The sequence below is a fragment of the Trifolium pratense genome, linkage group LG1 (genome assembly GCF_020283565.1).
Source record: "Trifolium pratense cultivar HEN17-A07 linkage group LG1, ARS_RC_1.1, whole genome shotgun sequence".
NCBI lineage: Eukaryota > Viridiplantae > Streptophyta > Magnoliopsida > Fabales > Fabaceae > Trifolium > Trifolium pratense.
Window position 1 is genome coordinate 21,846,415 of NC_060059.1, and position 19,879 is coordinate 21,866,293.

Below are 19,879 nucleotides of genomic sequence, written 5' to 3' on the forward strand. Positions count from 1 at the left end.
ACCCTAGTCATGACCATTGTGGATTTAAAACCAAAATTCTCTCACACCACAAATCCATTCTACAAGCTGAAACACTCGTTAGAAAGCTCACAAAAAACCCTACAAGATACAAAAAATTCTATGCAAATCCATGAACCACAGGTAAATTTATGATTAAAAGAATCTAGCTTAAAAGCACAACTAAAAAAACAAACATCCCCCAAATCTTCATCACAGTAACATTCCTTCTTATTCTCCACCGATCAATCAACACCAACCGTTGATAGTAACTCAATCGAAGGTCTCACGTTCAAACTAGAAAAACTCATCGATCCTTGTCTGGTTCTCTAAACCAATGAGAATTAAGTAACCGAATATTGTTGTTACACACTAACTCAACTATTTAAACCATCAAATTCCATTCCTCTTTTCATACAAAAATTCCAAATCCAACTTCCAATTCCCATTTCTAACCCTTAAGTTTGCGATGGCCACAGAAGAACCCATTGTTGCGGTGGAACCTGTTCCCGAACCAACGATCACCGAACCACCAGCCTCGGAGAAAGAAGAAGCAAAGGTTGAAGCAGAGAAGAAGACGAAGGAATCCAAACCTAAGAAAGCTTCCAAACCACGAAGTCCTGCTTCTCATCCTTCTTACGAAGAGGTTCGGTTCGGTTCGGTTCAATTTCAATTCACTAATTTCTAATTCTTCAAATTAATTGATTATTGTTTGGTGATGAATTTTGTTTTGGAAATTTGAATTGGATCTGATTCTTGATTTGTTTGATTGAATTGCAGATGATTAAGGATGCAATTGTGACTCTGAAAGAGAGAACAGGTTCAAGCCAATACGCAATTGCGAAATTCATTGAAGAGAAACACAAACAACAACTTCCTTCAAATTTCAAGAAGCTATTGCTTCAGAATTTGAAGAAGAATGTTGCTTCTGGTAAACTTGTTAAGGTTAAAGGTTCATTCAAACTTCCTTCCAAGACGACGAAACCATCATCATCGGTGACTACAGCTTCTCAGGCGAACAAAAAGCCTGCAGCATCCAAGCCGAAGACAAAGCCAAGTGCCTCTAAGTCAAAGGCTAAAACTGTTGTTAAGCCAAAGGCTGCTTCCAAGCCCAAAACTGCTGCTGTCAAAACCAAAACTACTGTTGCTAAACCCAAACCTGCTGCTGCCAAGTCCAAAGTTGCTGCAAAGCCCAAGGCTGGTGTGAAAGCGAAGCCCAAGGACAAGTCTGCTAAGGTTGCAAGGACATCGACGAGGACTTCACCAGGGAAGAAAGTACCGAAGAAGGTTGTGGCTGCGAAGAAAGCTCCGGTGAAGAGCGTGAAGCCTAAAATCGTAAAGTCTCCGGCGAAGAAGGTTTCGGTTAAGAGAGGGGGAAGGAAATGAGAGTCTAATAGTATAATTGTAGCTTTAACTTTGTAAAGGAAATGTAATAGTTTGTATTTGTTGTCTTTTAATACAGATATATTTTCTGGTTTTATTTAGATTTAGATTTCTAAGACAAAATTAATACAGCAAAGATCAATTAGAATCAATAAACCTTACAGTCCGAGACGCCCAAAGTGCCACTGTTCATTGCAAAATTTCGGTTTCCCTGCTCCTGTTCACCATTCCAAATCGCCTTCCATGTCGATTCCCTTTTTCTCGTTTGTTTTACTCGACAGTCTTTCTGGTAGGAAGCTTTTTATTTTTGTCAGTCCCAGGCTTTCTATCTGCCATCGCAGATTGCTTTTGGAGTTTGTTTGTCTCGTTTCCAATTTGTTTTGGCTATATACCCGTTTCCTTCTTCCTCCTCTTTCGTTCTATCTCGCTCTCTCGCTCTTCATTATTGTTTCTGTTCTGATTTGTTTTTTTTTTGTTTTCTCTCCATGGCCGATAGGTTTGATTTCTTGTGCGATGCCGTTCCGGGAAGAACTGCTTGGCGATTCAAGGTTAGGGTCGCTGGGATATGGGAAGTAACTGGTTTGATTTCCTTTTCTTCAATTCTGCTTTTTCATTTATAGTTGTTCTGACTTTGTACCTATTGCTTCTTGTTTGGTTGATTGGCTTGGACTGCATCATCAAGGTTTGTATTGTTATTACAAACTTTATCTTTGGTTTATTCTTTTTTGTTTTTCAATAGATTTTGTGTGTTTTTATTTTTTGGTTCTTTAATTGAACTGTTCAATTTTGATTTTTTTTTTCTTTTGCAGGGTTTGATTTTGTTTGTTTGTTTGTTTCATTTCAAGGTTTGAACTTGTTTCTTGTTTTATTTGCATTTAATTTGAGCTTGTTCTTGTTTTTTGTAGATTTGTTTTGATGTTTTGGTTTTTAATTGGGGTTGGCTTGCTTGTTTTATTTTGAGCTTTATCTTGTTTTTCGATTGTTTTTCTACTAATTTTAGCTTATTTTATATCAGTTTATCTTGTTACTCCAAAAGTTGTTGTTGCTTTTGCTGAGAGGAGGGAGTTTGACAAGATTCTGGTCTACTCTAAGCAGGTGCTTGTTTACTGATTAAAGAATATTGATTGACTTTGATGCAGGTGCTATAGGTTGGGTGCACACCTGACTACATCTTCCTCTTGCAAACAATTCTCTGAACAGATCCTCAGGTTTGAGAGAAAGTCTCTACATTTATGCTGTTTAATTGATTTAAGCAAACAATTTTATAGCAATTGAAATAAAATGCACTGTAGGTGTCTGATAAAATGTCCATGAGGAACCTTGTGATAGTTACAATAGAACTATGTGAATCACTATGTAACTTATTGGTTTTTTCCCCTTATATCTCCATTGTTGATAGTTTATAAATACCTCATAACAGCCCAAGTTTTGCACTCCAAAATTAATGCAGCTCAAGCAGCTCTAGTGGATCACTAGAGGTGATGCAATGGCAAAAATGTATATAGGATTTTGGAGGTGTTTGCTTCACTTCTTTATTATTTTTTTATCTTACAGCTGAGATAGGTGTGGAAAGGTATTCATTGTGCTATTGTTCATTTTCGTTTTAGATATTTCTAACCCTTTTTGCACTGGGTTTTTATTTTTCATAAATTGTGTTTCTGCAAAGTTCCTGGCCACTGCATTTTTTCCTTTATTTTCAGGTCCTGTTTTTCCTTGGTTCAATATTCAACATGGTATTTTTTTTTTTTAATCTGATTTGAAGTTGATATAGTCCAGACCAATTTTTTTTTTTGATTGGATAGTCCTGACCAATTTGAAGAAAATGATGTAATGTGGTTTTTTGTATAAAACCTTTTGTTGATTTTTTCCTGATTTGGTTGGTTTGTTTCTTAGGCTGAGTATGTGAACCTTGATACACTGTGGGTTACTCATCCTTAAGTGGATTTTTCACACGATATATTTAATTTTCGTATATGTTTGTGTGCATAATGATCTGTGTTAGTTTTTGTGTAGCTTGGGATTCAAACACACTTTTACATGGATAGGTCGATTTCCTGTTTCTTGTGTAGCTTGTGACCCTTCTAATATTATTTGAGGTAACTACTAACTTCAAAGGTTTTCAAAAGGATTTTATGTTTGTGTCTGCTTTGTAGGTTCTTATGAGTCAACATATTTTCTCATTTTCTTGTGAAGAAAAGTGTTGTTCTTTGCTTGGGTTGATCAAGATCATAGTTGGAAGTTAACCTTAATGTGTTATGCCCACACTATGCCAGTGCAGTGATAAATTTTTGTGTCATTTTTGGAATTTGGGCAAGTGATAGCACGTCTTGTATTTAATATTAACTAGCCATCACTGCCATATGTAGAAAAGTACACTACTGCTATATGCAGTAAAATGTTTGGAACAAAAATGTGGATATATATACACAAATTCATAATTCAATTAATATTAAGAATAATGTCTCTTACAAACTTTGTGTGTTATATTAAGAATAAGAATTCTCTTACAATATGATTGCTTGATTTGGTTGGTTTGTTTCTTAGGCTGAGTATGTGAACCGATACACTATGGGACTGTCTCAATGATGTTGTTAACACCTGAAGTGTATTTATTTGACATTAATGAATTTGTTTTGCTTATTGAAAACATCTATATGTTCATGTTGTACATTGCTTCTGACCCTGTCACTAATTGGGGTGTGCATTTGCATCCATAGCTGAAAACGATGCTCAAACTACCCACATATTACTATGCTCAACAGGAGAAGAACATGATTTCATGCTTGTCTCTTATCAGGGTGATGGGAAGTAAAAACCTGTCCTGCCTGTGTCAAATTTGTATTGTATTGCCAAGTTTCTTTTTTTCAAATGGTTTTAGATCTTATCATTGTTTTATGTTTTTTTAACTATAACTCTAATGATGCTGAACAAATACTTATTTAATATATTAATGTGTTGTAAGTTGTAACAATTTAATTGGTTGTGCCTAATCATTAATTCTTAGGTTCGTATCCATCTAAGAAACTTATATTTGACTTCACCAAATCATATTTAAAATATGAACTAAAAAAGTATTGTTATTTATATCCATATTGATTTCCTTATTGATGGATTGTGAGGATTCCTATTTCTTAGTTTCATTAGTTTTATTTTTTAAGATTGCAATTTTATTGCAGTTTAGAGGTGTTCCCGAGGTTTCTTTGCTTTGCTTCCAAGTTTGGTCCTTTTTATGGAAAGCTGGCTGGTTTGCTTTTCAAGTTGTGTACTTAAAGGTTTTGGTGGCAGAATTTATCTTTTCTTACATTGCATTTAAGTATGCAGACAGCTTTGCTTTGTTATCAAGTAGTGTACCTTAGGCCAATGTAGAGTAGGAAGACATTTGATTCTGGTTGTTGGATATTCTACTGGTTTGTGCACAAATACAGCCAGCGAATGTAGTTTGATTTGGTTACTTTTAATTGATCTTTTTAGCATGATTTTAGCATAATTATTTAGTGCACACAGTGACTCTTGTTTTTAATTGATATTTTAGTATGATTTCTGCCCTAATATATGCCGTAATTGATTGTTACTTTTAATTTCAAGAATTTAGATGCAGTAATTGATTGTTACTTTTTATTTCAAGGAGTTTCTATCATGATTGAAATTGTTAGAAAATGCTTTCTTTAGGGGGTGTGAGGTAATAGTTTTTGGTTAAATCAAAGGGTCATGCTAACCTCATGATATAGTGTCTAATGCACTAATTGAGTTTTTGGTGATGTGATGATATGATTATATATGATTTAATTTGAATTGGTATGCGAAGTGCTAGCATTGAGAAGCATACACGAAAGTTTATTTGATCCAAATGGACATTTGAGCAATTGGAATAGTGATGGAGACCCATGCCTATCTAACTGGACAGGAGTTGTGTCTTCTAATCAAACAATTGAAGAAAACTTTCTACATGTTGTAGAATTGTATGACTTCTATCTTCCCCACTTGTATAAAGTTACACCGATCATGAATCTGCAATTTTAGATTATGCGTTGAGGGGTTACATAATCAGTGTTGTGATGGCAGAGAAATCTGTACCAAGGGCTCCACAATCAAATAACTATGGGTTTGCATTACAGATTGATACTTGCTTATGGTGTAGATTGAGATTGAAAATGTGGGTTATTGTCATTATAATTTAAAAGAGTTCACTAATTGAATTTCTATGCATATCTTTTGTTTTTAATATTTTAAATTAGTTTTATTTATTTTATTTTTCTTTGCTTTGCTTCCAAGTTTGGTCCTTTTTATGGAAAGCTGGCTGGTTTGCTTTTCAGGTTCTGTGCTTAAAGCTTTTGGAGGCAAAATTTGCCTTTTCTTACATTGCATTTAAGTATGCAGACAGCTTTGACTTGTTTACCTGTTCAATTTCTTGTTTTTTTGTCTCTTCACTTTATATGAGCTTTGACAATTTAGTTGACAATCTTTGGTCTTTTGTACAGTGTTTAAAAAGATTGAAGCTTGAACATCAATTCATTTGATTCATGTGATCAATCAATAAAATGTTTTGTTGATGCTGAAATTAAATGTTTAGTTTTACAAAACAATTGAAAACTTTTAATGTGTAAACATAATATTTTTATTTCTAATCAATTATGTCATCTTCCTCCAAGGAATATGTCAGCTTGGTCTGACTGAAGTAATCCAGAGTTGCTTAAAACATTTTTGTAATATGTGTTATCAAATGTGTTTGTAGTGACAGGTTCTAACGGAGCCAAATTGGTGTCGGAATCGGCTTGATTGGGACATATTTTCTGCAAATTTTGTAGAAGGGATTAATCAAGTGATGGATCAGATTTTCCAGAGCTACCAAAATCAAAGAACCTGTTCTACATTCGAAGGGATTACTGCACAGAGATATCAAACCAGATAATTTTCTCATGGGTCTTGGGAAGAAAGCAACTCGGGTAGCTAGCTTAATTAGTATATTTTTTCCTATGTATAATTCGTCTTTATACTTCCAATTTTTAATATATGATAATGTGTGGTGTATTCATATAATTTATTTTATTTTCTTCTGTTGATGTTATACATTGTAATTACATTGTGTGCTGCTGCAGAAATTTGGCGATGATGGAATGGGAGGCCTTGGCGGAATGGAAGGATTGGGAGGAATGGGAGGACTAGGAGGAATGGACTTCTCTGTAAGTGATGTTTTCAATTGATTTGCTGTTCTTCTTTTTATGTTATATGTTGTAATTACTTAATTACTTGTGTGTGCTGCAGAAATTTGCTGGGATGGGTGGTGATGCATTGGATGATGTTGACGAAAGTGACAATGAAGGTATGCATGCACAATTTCATTTTTGTGGTTGATCTCTGTGTTTGTGTGGTGTGTGTGTGTTCCCTGCACATGATACTTGGTTATTAGTAAGTTAATATAATATGCTTGTATGTAGTAGCAAGGTAGCTTACTATTTAAAGCAATAGTAACGTCTTTTTGTTGTAGGATATGTTAAATATCGGTTATTATCATGTATTTTTGTTAACATATGGGTATCTTAAATTGGTTGTTAACATGAGGATTGAGGATTAAGAGTGAAACTAAGTTGGAGTTGATTAAGTAGCACTACAGCTTCTATCATGTTTTACTACTGCATGGAACTTCTGGAAACTAAAAAAAAAAACCTAAAACATATACATTTATGTATTTACACAAATCAGAGATTAAATTCGAAATTTATATGTAATATACTAGCGGCTTGTTAATTTCAATTTGAGGGCATTCTACTCGGATAAGGAAAATAAAGAAAAGAGGATTTTTATTGAAGTCATTTAGTTTTTTATCATCATTTTGTTGCATTTTTTTACCCCTTTAGTTACAGGCATATCCCTTACAGGTATAAGAATTTTCTGTTTCAACTTTTATGTTGCGAGTCTTTTCTCTTGATGAAAATTAAATTCATTTACATAATAACATGTTAATGAATTAAATTCATTTTGAATTTTGGATTCATTTTTAGTGTCTTATGCCTTAATGTTTTGTTTAACTCTGATAAATTCATCCAGAGAGAACAAAAACTTAACAGGAACAGCGCGTTATGCAAGTTGCAATACTCATAAAGGAATTGGTGAGTACTTAAAGAATTTCGCCTTCTTTATATGTAACCAACAATTTTCTCTCTAAATTTTGGTTTTACTTCTTCAGAGCAAAGTCACAGAGATGATTTGGAGTCTCTTGGCTATGTTCTTTTGCATTTCAAATGCTTTGTTTGTAACTTGTTTTTCAATTGCCGAACCTTACCCATGCAATTCTTTTTTTTCCTAGGAATTGATCATGAAGCAGTGGGAGAAGAATTATTACATTACTTCTATTGCTGGAGTTACTAATGGGAGCTCTCTTGTGGTGTTGTCAAAAGGTTTGTTTGCTTTAAGTACTTACAAATGATGAATGAGATTTTCCCCTAATTGATGATGCATTGGATGCAATTCTGAGGCTCTTTAGTTAGGTCATTTGATCATATTTTGGGTCTCTCTTCTGAACTGTTAGACTGTCTGTAGGATCCACAGAAATGGGAGTGAAGATGGTTAGGTCATATGATTGTAGTAGAATATAAGGAGGGTTTAAATGTTGGAGGGCATTTTGGTTGTTGAATAAACTTGGTGAATTTTAAAGAATTATTAAGTTAATCAGTTGCATATTTTGATTTGGAGCAATTTGAAATTCCACTCACATGGAATTATATTTTCACATGATTTGTCTCTTTTATATTCCCTCCTGTTCCAATTTGTTGTATAAGTGTGACGAAGAAGCTCTTGCCAAATTTAGTGCCTGTTTGATTTTCCATTTTTCGGCAGATCTATCTGGATGTTGTTTGATCACATGCTTGAGGGTTTATCTGTTTTCATTCTAGAGAGGGAACAAAAGAGATAAAAACTACATTGTGATTTGAGTTCTGATTTCCACAGGCACACAGTATACACAACAATCATACAAAGTAAGTGAGTCTTTCCCCTTCAAATGGATAAACAAGAAGTGGATAGAAGGTTTTCACGTGACTTCAATGGCAACTGCTGGAAGTCGTTGGGGTGTTGTTATGTCACGGAATGCGGGATTCAGTGATCAGGTTTGCTGTTTATTTGTATTCTAATCTATGATATGATATTGTTGGAATAAAAGCTTTTATGCTTTGTTTGAGTATTTGTTTTCCTTTCCTGCCTTTATTTGGAATGTTTTGTATTTCATTGAAAATCACTATTACTACATGGCCTGGCTTTGGTCTGAGTAATATTCTAAACTGGTGTGCTTGAAATCGTCTTTGGATCAGATCTTAATTTAGTTTTACCACCCTGCCAACAAAGTTTAATAGAATTTAGCCAAAATTCACCCATTTTCTAGAGAGTGGTTATTGTCTTGTTAGCAATTTGGTCCTTTTATTGAACTCATTCTAATTCATGTAAAAAAAGAGTTTGTTAATTGTTCCGGATGAAGATGGTGACATTTTGTTTTCCGAATTGGCTGGAACTAAGTAGTATGGTTGGCACCTAGCTTATGAGTTGGGATTACCAAAACGTGCTTTGCAGGACTGATTCCTTGGATGCAGTTACTACTATCCCGGACAGAGTTCATCACAGGTTCCATTCTTACGCGCAGATATGCTTCAGCAGGTTGTGGACCTGCTGCATCGGGATTCGACAGTTTCTCTGTCTTATGTCCTTTGTGACGCTAAACAGTGGGTGCTTTATGTCATTGGTCATCTCCGATGGGATTAGGCTCCTTGCTCATTTTGGATTCTATAGGAGCTCCGACTTGAGTTTTTTTGCTTTGTTTTTCCTTTCTGTTATTTTGGCGGGCTTCCGCGTTAATGTCACTGAAAAAAAACTGTTCCTCTTAGTAAACACTTTATTAAACACCATAAGCTAAATTTCTTGTTACTTATAATAAAGCGGCAATTTTTCCCTTGTCTTCTCTGCTCTTCTGCTCTGCAGTTAACATCTCTTTTTGTTACTTTCTCATCGTCCACCTTTTACATGTAGGTTGTTGAACCTGATTTTCTCTATCCTAGCGAAGGAATCCATAGACGATGGGATAATGGTTACAGGATCACAGAAACTGCTGCTACATGGGATCAATATGCTCTTATATTAAGCAATTGCATTTTAGCCTTCCTTGGCAGGGTCTGCAAGCTGCCACCAAAATGCAAAAATATGAAAATTTTTGCAATATGAAGTTCTCAACTCGTGCTGAGGTATACGCATCTTGTTTCCCCTTGTTTCCCCTTGTTACATACTCGCTCCGGAATTGAACATAAGTGAAAAAGTCCATCTAAAATAGTTTCGTGACTACAAACTTCTTGTTCTTAGGTACTTTGCAAGTCATATCCCGTGGAGTTTGCGTCTTACTTTCATTATTGCCGCTCCTTGTCATTTGATCAACGACCAGATTATGGATATTTGAAGCGCCTGTTTTGAACCTGATATCTTTTTTACTATTGTGTTCATGGAATATCGTGGTAGAAAAGAATCACGTGGTCCGAAGAGAAATTATCGAAGAAAAACTCACAACGCAGAGAGAAAATGTAACCATTGTGACGAAACTGCCCCTATGTAAAAAATTGAATTGACGAAACTACCCTATGTATGCATAAACGTTCTCAAATACATGTGGGTCAAGTATATGTATATGCGTAGAATTACTGTGTTCCAGTAACATTTCTACAACTTTAGACAATTTATTTGCAACGAAAATTTTACTTCTCAGATCAACTTCCTGGAAAAAAAAATAGAAATTATGGGGAAAAAAGATATAAGATAATGCATTATCTTATATTCAGAAACTTTATTTATTTTTTTTTATTTTGCTTTATACAAATAATGGGCTACATGTGTCCCATATGGGCTAGCCCGTATTTTAAACTGAATTTTATGATCGGGCTAAAAGTCATAAAAAATAATCGGGCTAATATTTTAAGGTTCAAACTCTATATATATTCGGGTTTGGCAAGACAACCAAACAAGTTAGTCCATTTTAACAGCTCTACCTCAAAAGACAAAAATTGTGTATTTTTTTAATAAGAAATTGTGTATTTTCTTTATTATAGTTGCAAAACAAATTATAGGCAATAATTATTAAAAAATATTGTGTATTCTGTTTACTACGTGTCTCTTAAATATGATTAGTCAATAAGGATGAAAATTTGACCCATCCACAGTAGGCACCCGAAAAAAATACCCGCAACGGGTAGAGTAAAACCCACATTTGGATACGAGCATTGGTATGAGTAATTACCCATAAAAATGAGCGGGTATTTATTTTATATCCCACCACATACCCACATAATATATATCTATTTATTTTGTTTATATTATTATATAATAATATATGTATATCAATTTTAAAAAATAAAACTCTATTAAACCTTATACATTTTTAATAAAAATGTTTATTTATAAGATAATGCAAACTCAATGTGAATATATCAACAAATATATGAATTTTAGCATGAGGTTGGTAATGATTTTGTTTATAATTTTCATTAGTCGACATTAAAATCTCTTAATTTTTTTTAATTCTCTTAAAATTATGTGATATTTTATAATTGATCGATGAATTTTTCGTAAAAATGCGGGTAGCGAGTACGATATGGATACTTAGGTACCCATAGGATATGTGCACGGGTACAAAGGTTGTTACCCAAGCAGGTATGAGAATGGATACATGTATTTTTTCAACGTGCGGGTATGGGAATAGGTATCATAGTAATCTTACCATACCTTACCCATTGTCATCCCTAATAATCAAAATATTTATCATAAAATAATTATACAGAAATATTTTCAATGATACATCATAATTTTAGTCTGAGTTTTAATCTCCCAAAATTCTTATCATTGATATTATAAAAATTTAATTTTAAATTTAATCCACCCGTGCGAAGCACGGGTAAAACCCTAGTTTAGAATACAAAAGGATGGCCAAACTAAGGGGCTATGCCCCTTTTTCCCATTAAAAAAAAAAAAAGATGGCCAAATTGACATGAGAATACATTTTTATATGTTTAGGTACAAAGAAAGAAGAAAAGAAGCCACATGGTCTTGTCTATCTACGAGACCAGCACAGAACTGATAGAGAGAATGCGTCCTCATCAGTTATGGTTTGTATTCATCTTTCTTTTCAGAACACGTGCTTTAGGACACACTTTCCTTTAGGCAGTCCACGTTTAGTGATGCATAACATTGATCAATGATCATTGTTGGCGCTAGAAATTGGATAAACATTGATAAGAACATGCTTGAGCTTGATATCCCATCCTAATTGGAGAAATTGTCTTATTATATGAAACCAATTTCCCGCAAATAATACTTACACTTCCCTTTTTTGAAGGATCCGGCGTAAAATTTGAGTAATGTTACACCGCTCAATAACACGCTTTAATGAATACAAATTTTACAAAATTCACCGTTAAATTTAAAGCTTATATCGCGTAGAACATTTATGTTAAATTTTACAAAAATCTAAAATCGTTTGATATGTTATTGAGACTCGTCAAGATTATTATGCGTTTTTATTAAATACTGTTAATCTTGATCGTTCGTAATAACATATCAAATGATTTTAGATTTTTGTAAAATTTAACATGAATGATCTACGCGATATAAACTTTCAATCAAACGGTAAATTTTGTAAAATTTATATTCGTTAAAGCGTTATTGAGCGGTGTAACATTACTCAAAGGTTACACCGGTGTAATTTGATCCCTCCCCTATTTATCATATCGATTTGTATATTATAGGCAAAATTACACTACATGTCCTTTATCTTATTTTTTTGTAACACTTTGGTCCTTTATTTTTTTTTGGTAACAATTTGGTCCTTTATTTTTTTTTGGTAACAATTTGGTCCTTTATCTTTTTTTTTCGTAACACTTTGATCCGTATCTTATTTATTTATAAAAAATAAACGACCAAAGTGTTACAAATAAAACAAGATAAAAGACCAAATTGTTACAAAAAAAAGGGACTAAAATGTTACAAATAAAAAAAATAAATGACTAAACTGTTACAAATAAAAGATAAAGGACCAAAGTGTTACAAAAAAAAGATAAAGGACCAAAGTATTACAAAAAAATAAGATAAAGGACCTGTAGTATAATTTTGCCTATATTATATATATTGGGGCTCACCATAAATATATAAAAAAATATAACCAAGAGTAGAGTGAATACTCCAATCATTGAAATTCTAAAGAATGGATTTGACTTTCTTATTTATTAATATAAAGAAAATAAATCCGGACAAAATTATTGAAATATCCGGGTACAAACAACTTATACACCGTTTGCTAGTATGGTAAGATATTCAAATTGGAAAAAAGGCGCTATTTTTTACATTGAATTTTCTGACATATAAGGCAATGCAAAAAGACATTTGATGAGAATCTCTAAATCTAGTAATTTTCATGGAAACGAAAAGGTGGAATTTTTTAAAAAGATAGCACGGGTTGGTTTCTAAGCCAAATCATGATACGACAATGAGAATACACGCATAAAAATTAGCTATAAAATGACTCCTTCACACTCAATTTTATTGTGTCAATTGAAATTCTAAAATCACAAACACACACACCTAACCTTTTCTTTTTATCTCCACTCCTTTTGTGTTTTAGCTATGTCGAGCGGAAGGAGAGGTCAAGGTCGCCAAAAAATCGAGATGAAAAAGATAAGCAACGAGACCAACCTGCAGGTGACTTTCTCGAAGCGCCGCAGCGGACTCTTTAAGAAAGCTAGTGAGCTTTGCACCCTTTGTGGTGTAGATGTTGCACTTGTTATTTTCCTTTGGTCATCCCAATGTTGATACAGTCATAGATCGCTATTTCTCTCAAGTCCTACCCCAAAACAACGACACTATGCAATTCATTGAGGCTCGTCGTAGTGCAAACGTGAGTGCACTCAATGCTCATCTGACACAAATCAACAACACGTTGGATGACGCGAAGAAGCATGGTGATGAGCTGAGCCATTTTCTCAAGGAGATCAAGGCTTTACTTTGGTGGGCTTGTCCAATTAGTGGGATGAATAGAGTCGAACTTGAATTCCTAAAGAAGGCTTTGGAGGAGCTTAAGAATCTTGTTGCACAACATGTTATTGGGATTTCAATTCAGCACGCTCCTACTCAATTTCTCATCCATACTCTTATTTCAACCTCAAACATTTTTTGTTATTGTTCTACTCACATCTAATTGTTTACATTCTGAAGTATCAACATAAAAAGAAATATTGTTGCCCACGGTGCATGTACTGCTGATCTATAATAGAACATTTTTATTTGCCGAACCCTCTTTTATGCTTGTTTTGTCTAGTAAAGTTGTATACATAATGACAACTTTGTCTCCTCTTTTTGTTTATCAAGAATAATTATGTATATGTTTGAATTGACAATGAATTTCATATAATCATATTGTGCCATTGTGATCTTGTTAAAAGTTCAATTTTTTTTTACGCAAGTTAAAAGTTCAATTTGGTGTTCAATAAATCACAACTTCAATGTGATTTATTCAAACTCGCCTTAAATCTCTATAATGACTTCCATATTGTGATTTAATTTCAATGTGCACAATAATAATCCCAATAACTCAGAGTATGGCTTATTCATCAATAAGGTCCTGTTTGCTAAAAATAAGCTATAAGCTAGCTGATAGCTGATAAGCTAACTTATAGTTGAAAAGCTAGCTTATAGCTGATAGCTGATAGCTGATAGTTATTAGCTTATAGCTGAAAAGCTAGTAGAATGAAATTAAAGTGTTTGACAATTTTAACTGTTGTAAGTACAAAATGACATAAAAGTACATGGTTAGTGGGTAGTTTTTTTTTTTTTTTTGTAAGTGTTAGTGGGTAGTTATTACATAATTTTAAAAAAAATAAATAAATAAAACTAATAAGGGTAAATATGGAATAAAATGAAAAAGCTATAAGCTATAAGCTCAAACACTACTTGAAGGGTCTGTTTGGTAAAAATAAGTTATAAGCTAGCTGATAGCTGAAAAGCTAGCTTATTGAAATTAAAGTGTTTGGTAAAATTAGCTTTTAAAGTGGTTATTAAATATAAAATTACATAATTGATAGTGGGTAGTTTATTTTTTAGAGTGAGTAGTTATTAAATTAAAGGGTAAAAATGGAATAAAGTGTAAAAAGCTATAAGCTATAAGCTCAAATGCTACTTGAAATAGCATCTGAAAAAAGCTATAAGCTAGTACAAAAAGCTTATTACCAAACACCTCTAATTTTTTGAAACAAGCTTATAAGCTCATATAATAAGCTATAAGCTAGCTTATTTGTGTTACCAAACACACCCGAAATAGCATCTCAAAAAAAGCTATAAGCTAGTTAGAGAAGCTTGTTACCAAACACTTCACATTTTTATCAAACAAGATTATAAGCTAATCCAATAAGCTATAAGCAAGTTTATTGGACTTACCAAACAGTGCCTAAGTGTAAGACTTTATTCACAAATTGAAACGATTGTGCAGTTGTCTTTAGTAAGCGGCAAGCAAATGAAAACGCTCATGCTCTTCCAAGGGTAACTCTATCCCAAGCTTCTCGCATTATTTATGATATAATTCCTGATCGTATTACTATTATTATTATTTAGGAAATATATATATAATTCACGCGTTTTCTTCTTTTTTTTGGAAGCAAATTCACGGATTTTCTTGTTAAACTTTTACTCTTTAAAGGAAAAAGTAGAAAAATTTGAATCCGGAAAACAAATATACATATTGCAATATCCCTACAAATCATACATATTTAAAAATTTTAATAGTATGAGAACGTTTGGATTAGCTTATTTTTTAGTTTATGCAAACAACTTATGCAAAATTTTATGTATTATTATAAGTTTGTCAAAATAGTTTATGATAAAATAACTTATAAAAATATAATATTCACTAGTATGAACTTAAAAAATAGTATAAAACCTAATTTATATTGAATAAGCTGTTTGCGTAAACTCAAAAGTAGGAGATGTTCATAGTTCATGAACTGCACTGAACTGAACCATTTATATGGTTCGGTTCAGTAAATGAAACCACATTTTAAAAAATCCAGTTTATTTCCAAAACCAGTTTCAATTCAGTTTAGAATCGGTTTAGAACCAGTTTATATTTTAAACCGGTTTAATTTCGGATAATTGATTTTAAACTGATTTTTTTATTAAAACCGGTTTATTTTTGAAAAAAATGGTTTTAAATCAGTTTTTTCTGTTTTTTTTATAAAGAAGAAAACTGATTTTTATTAGTAAAAGTTTTTTCTTAGTTTAAAAATATTTTAATTTTATTTAAATACATTAATAAATTTTTTTAAAATAAAAAAATAACTGAAAAAACTTAGTATAAAAGAAACAGAAAAAAAATTCTCAAAAAAAAGGAATTTTTTTTTTTAAAAAAATCCAGTTTTTAAATTAATATAAATATTTAAAATATATTATAATTTAATAAAAATATATTAAAATAAAAGGGGGTGGTCAACGCCGGAAAGCACCTAGAGGTGGGAACAGGCTAGCCCGGCCTACCGGGCCTTAAGACCCAGCCTACACAGGCTCAGGTCAGGCCAGCCTATTTCTTTAAATAGAGCAGGCCAAGACTTTTTTATAAGCCTATTTAGCTAAAAAGGCCAGGCCGCAGGCCATTAAAAAAGCCTTTAGGCCTATTAGGCCGGCCTATTTAACTTAATATGAATGATATTTTTACTAAGATTATAATTTATATATTAAAATTTGTACTTTGGTTAAATTATAAATCTATTAACTTTTTAAGTAGTTTAAATTTATTAATCTACATTCGTTTTTAACATATATAAATGTATTATTATAAACTAGAATTAAAATATGATGACATATATAGTCAAAATTTCTAAAATATCATGTTAAATATCAAAAGGAACATTGGTTTATTCGTTCATAAGTATATTTAAAAAAAAATATAATTATTTATTTAAATATGTTCATATGAAATAGGCTTTTAAACAGGCCAATGGGCCACATCAGGCTTTCAAAAGACCAGACTCAGGCCTAAAAATTAGGCCTATGATAGGCCACAGACCAGGCTCAGGCCTTAGATTTTTTGACAGGCCAGGCCCAGGCTTGGCAAAGCCTAGCTCGGCCTAGCCTATTCCCACCTCTAAAAGCACCACCACCACCTTAATTTATTATTAAAATTTTTTAAAAATAAAATCTTAATAAAAAAAACCATTTTTTTTATTACAATAAAAAAAAACATTTGAGTGAAAAAAAATAGTTGGGCTTAAGGATCATTTGGGCCAAACCAAAATTTGAATTGTTTTTACTTTTTACACCATTTCATTGAACAAAAGAAATAAAAATATTTTTAAAATAAGAAAAAATCCATTTAAATAATTAATAAATTGTGTCAAAAAATAAAATAATTAATAAATAAATATGCTATTTACAAATAAAAAAAATTAATAAAAATCAGTTCATAAATTTAAACTGGTTATGAATCAGTTATAAATTGAATTGTAACTGTTTTTAAAAAGTGGTTCGGTTCAAAACTAGATTAAATGGTCCGGTTTAAAATATGGTTCAATGTAGTATGAATTACAATTTGGTTCAGTTAACTATATTTTTGCACACCCCTACTCAAAAGTAATTTTTTTTTGTATATAATTTTTAGGATTATGCTAACTAATGCTCCCGGGACACTAATTAAGAATAAAAAAAACAATTTTTATATTAGAAATGACAATTTTTATTATAATAGTGAACGAAAAGGACTATGTCTGATACCGTTTGGAAATTGGACATCATCGAATGCTCCGTCATTATCCATAATATTGGAGTTATGACTGTTAACATATTCATGGAATGTATCATCATCTGCAGTCACAGAATCTATTATCTATGTGAATGCGCTCTAAGATTTGTAAGAGGAAACCAATCGTGCCTGGCTTTTAATTTTCATCACGAAACTTACGGTACTGTCATTTTTGTTCTTTCTTCAGAAAGATTGTTATTACAGTATTAAGATCATAATAAACCGGAAAGCAAAATAAAACTAGAAAATATGAAATCAACTTATTATAAACTATAAACTGTAACAAACAAACAAAAAATTTACAATGCTAAAGCAATGAAGATTGAAGACTCTAGACTCTGTTCTTCACATAAAAAAAAAAATTCACTAGAAAGACTTTAGCGCTCATTTCCTCCCTCCTCTCTTCGTTGAAACCTTCTTCGCCGGAGACTTTACGATTTTAGGCTTCACGCTCTTCACCGGAGCTTTCTTCGCAGCCACAACCTTCTTCGGTACTTTCTTCCCCGGTGAAGTCCTCGTCGATGTCCTTGCAACCTTAGCAGACTTGTCCTTGGGCTTCGCTTTCACACCAGCCTTGGGCTTTGCAGCAACTTTGGATTTGGCAGCAGCAGGTTTGGGTTTAGCAACAGTAGTTTTGGTTTTGACAGCAGTAGTTTTGGGCTTGGAAGCAGCCTTTGGCTTAACAACAGTTTTAGCCTTTTGCTTAGAAGCTGGCTTAGCCTTCGAAGCAGTTGGCTTTGTCTTCGGCTTGGACGCTGCAGGCTTTTTGTTCGCCTGAGAAGCTGTAGTCACCGATGATGATGGTTTCGTCGTCTTGGAAGGAAGTTTGAATGAACCTTTAACCTTAACAAGTTTACCAGAAGCAACATTCTTCTTCAAATTCTGAAGCAATAGCTTCTTGAAATTTGAAGGAAGTTGTTGTTTGTGTTTCTCTTCAATGAATTTCGCAATCGCGTATTGGCTTGAACCTGTTCTCTCTTTCAGACTCACAATTGCATCCTTAATCATCTGCAATTCAATCAAACAAATCAATAAATAATCAGATCCAATTCAAATTTCCAAAACTAAATTCATCACCAAACAATAATCAATTTGAACAATTAGAAATTAGTCAATTGAAATTGAACCGAACCCAACCGAACCTCTTCGTAAGTAGGATGAGAAGCAGGACTTCGTGGTTTGGAAGCTTTCTTAGGTTTGGATTCCTTCGTCTTCTTCTCTGCTTCAACCTTTGGTTCTTCTTTCTCCGAGGCTGCTGGTTCGGGAACAGGTTCCACAACGACAACGGGTTCTTCTGTGGCCATCGCAAACTTGTAGGTTAGGACTTAGGAATGGGAAACTGAATTATGGGTTGGGATTGGAATAGGAATTTTTGTGTGATAATAAAGATGAACGGAATTTGATGGATTAAATAGTGAAGTGTGTATTGCATAATATTGGATTACTTAATTCTCATTGGTTAAAGGAACCCGACAAGGATCGATATATTTTTCTAGTTTGAACGTGAGCCCTTCGATGGGGCTGCTATCAACGGTTAGTGTTGATTGATTGATCGGTGGAGAATAAGAAGGAATGTTACTGTATGATGATTTGGGAGTTTTGGTTTTTTTTAGTTGTGCTTTTATGCTAGATTCTTTTTATCATAACTTCACCTGTAGCTCATGGATTTGCATGGAATTTTTTTTATCTTGTAGGATTTTTTTGTAAGCTTTCTAACGAGTGTTTCAGCTTCTAGAATGGATTTGTGGTTTGGGAGAATTGTGGTTTTGAATCCACAATGGTCATGACTAGGGTTTTTTATGGTATTATCAAGGGTTTTCCTCTAATTCAAGGGAATGCTTTCTTCAATGATGAAATCAATCCACCCCTTGTGGTAATAGATTAAGAGAGGATTTCATTGCATCAAAAATCATGAAAATCCAATGAGATTTGAGTATAGAACAATCGCCCAAAATGCCATTGAAGTTGAACAAGTCCTATACTAATGAACTTTGTAAAAACCATATAATATATAGTACACAGGTGTGACTCATATATTATGTTGGATTGTCATTCATCTGAATAAACTTAATACTACTATAACAAATTAATGTTGTTTTTCAGCATTGGCCATGTCTTAAAAATAAATAGTAGTATATTGGATGACATTATCCAATTTTTTTGTGCAGAACTATGTGCATTTGAAGTTAATTTTCTCCAACATCTTCCTCTCTTTTTCTCATTTGATTGAGTTCCTATATGAGTATGAATTATACAAAATTCCATATCATGCATAACTGGTGCAGCAGGTACAAATTGCTCTTCTTATTAGGAGAGGTCTTGGTTAATTAGAGGTGTTAGTTTCACAACAATTCGAATCGTTAATACTGTGTAAATATGTGGTTATTGTGTTTAGTTGATGATTAATGAATATTACAAGATGTTGCAACTCGTTAATCATCTATTGAACGTAGTTAACAATGAGCAATGCATTAGTTTATGGATCAAAGAAGTCCCTATTGTCTCATCTTTGTGCTGGTATGTTGCTTATAAATTTGACTGGACCTCTCATTGTAATACAGATTACAACTCAAAGTTGTCACGTAGTATTTGAAAATCTCTGATTATAAGTTCTATTGATATATATAGGTCAAGTGCAATGCATTCAGTTCAACTAATTGAAACACAATAAAAGATAAACCAGAAAAGAGACTAAGC

General features: G+C 32.9%; 3 protein-coding genes and 1 pseudogene across 12 annotated transcripts; 3 read left to right on the forward strand and 1 right to left on the reverse strand.

Moving 5' to 3' along the window:
- The first annotated feature begins 376 nt into the window (after window positions 1-376).
- On the forward strand, window positions 377-1,481 carry LOC123918242 (histone H1-like). The gene is made up of 2 exons (XM_045970241.1): window positions 377-643; window positions 778-1,481. The coding sequence occupies exons 1-2, from the start codon at window positions 467-469 to the stop codon at window positions 1,381-1,383; spliced, it is 783 nt and encodes a 260-aa protein (XP_045826197.1). The 5' UTR covers window positions 377-466; the 3' UTR covers window positions 1,384-1,481.
- On the forward strand, window positions 1,476-10,122 carry LOC123918255. 10 transcript variants are annotated; one of them, XR_006812750.1, is made up of 10 exons: window positions 3,120-3,476; window positions 4,557-5,749; window positions 6,113-6,323; window positions 6,477-6,560; window positions 6,643-6,700; window positions 7,426-7,487; window positions 7,685-7,775; window positions 8,326-8,483; window positions 9,394-9,605; window positions 9,721-10,122. XR_006812750.1 is itself a non-coding variant. In XM_045970299.1 (6 exons), the coding sequence occupies exons 1-5, from the start codon at window positions 1,624-1,626 to the stop codon at window positions 3,454-3,456; spliced, it is 327 nt and encodes a 108-aa protein (XP_045826255.1). In that variant the 3' UTR covers window positions 3,457-3,476; window positions 6,119-6,183. The 10 variants fall into 10 exon arrangements, 8 of the variants coding, with proteins under 8 accessions (XP_045826265.1, XP_045826255.1, XP_045826247.1 ...); XR_006812751.1 differs by lacking the exon at window positions 4,557-5,749 and having other exon boundaries at window positions 3,126-3,476; window positions 6,186-6,323; XM_045970299.1 differs by lacking the exons at window positions 4,557-5,749; window positions 6,477-6,560; window positions 6,643-6,700; ... (3 more) ...; window positions 9,394-9,605; window positions 9,721-10,122 and adding exons at window positions 1,624-1,766; window positions 1,877-1,928; window positions 2,190-2,225; window positions 3,081-3,113 and having other exon boundaries at window positions 3,394-3,476; window positions 6,119-6,183.
- Window positions 10,123-13,023: 2,901 nt separating this feature from the next.
- On the forward strand, window positions 13,024-13,594 carry LOC123890206 (annotated as a pseudogene).
- A 3,829-nt stretch (window positions 13,595-17,423) lies between these two features.
- LOC123918324 (histone H1-like) lies at window positions 17,424-18,593 on the reverse strand. The gene is made up of 2 exons (XM_045970338.1): window positions 18,325-18,593; window positions 17,424-18,190 (listed from the first exon to the last, which is right to left on the reverse strand). The coding sequence occupies exons 1-2, from the start codon at window positions 18,484-18,486 to the stop codon at window positions 17,567-17,569; spliced, it is 786 nt and encodes a 261-aa protein (XP_045826294.1). The 5' UTR covers window positions 18,487-18,593; the 3' UTR covers window positions 17,424-17,566.
- Window positions 18,594-19,879: the final 1,286 nt, after the last annotated feature.

Excerpts from the sequence above, each read along its gene's own strand:
- LOC123918242 (XM_045970241.1), top strand. The coding sequence starts at position 467 with ATGGCCACAGAAGAACCCATTGTTGCGGTGGAACCTGTTCCCGAACCA. Across the intron at positions 644-777 it reads CTCATCCTTCTTACGAAGAG|ATGATTAAGGATGCAATTGT; the intron begins GTTCGGTTCGGT and ends ATTGAATTGCAG.
- LOC123918255 (XM_045970263.1), top strand. The coding sequence starts at position 1,624 with ATGTCGATTCCCTTTTTCTCGTTTGTTTTACTCGACAGTCTTTCTGGT. Across the intron at positions 1,929-2,519 it reads GAACTGCTTGGCGATTCAAG|GTGCTATAGGTTGGGTGCAC; the intron begins GTTAGGGTCGCT and ends ACTTTGATGCAG. Across the intron at positions 2,589-3,393 it reads TTCTCTGAACAGATCCTCAG|CTTGGGATTCAAACACACTT; the intron begins GTTTGAGAGAAA and ends GTTTTTGTGTAG.
- LOC123918324 (XM_045970338.1), bottom strand. The coding sequence starts at position 18,486 with ATGGCCACAGAAGAACCCGTTGTCGTTGTGGAACCTGTTCCCGAACCA. Across the intron at positions 18,191-18,324 it reads CTCATCCTACTTACGAAGAG|ATGATTAAGGATGCAATTGT; the intron begins GTTCGGTTGGGT and ends ATTGAATTGCAG.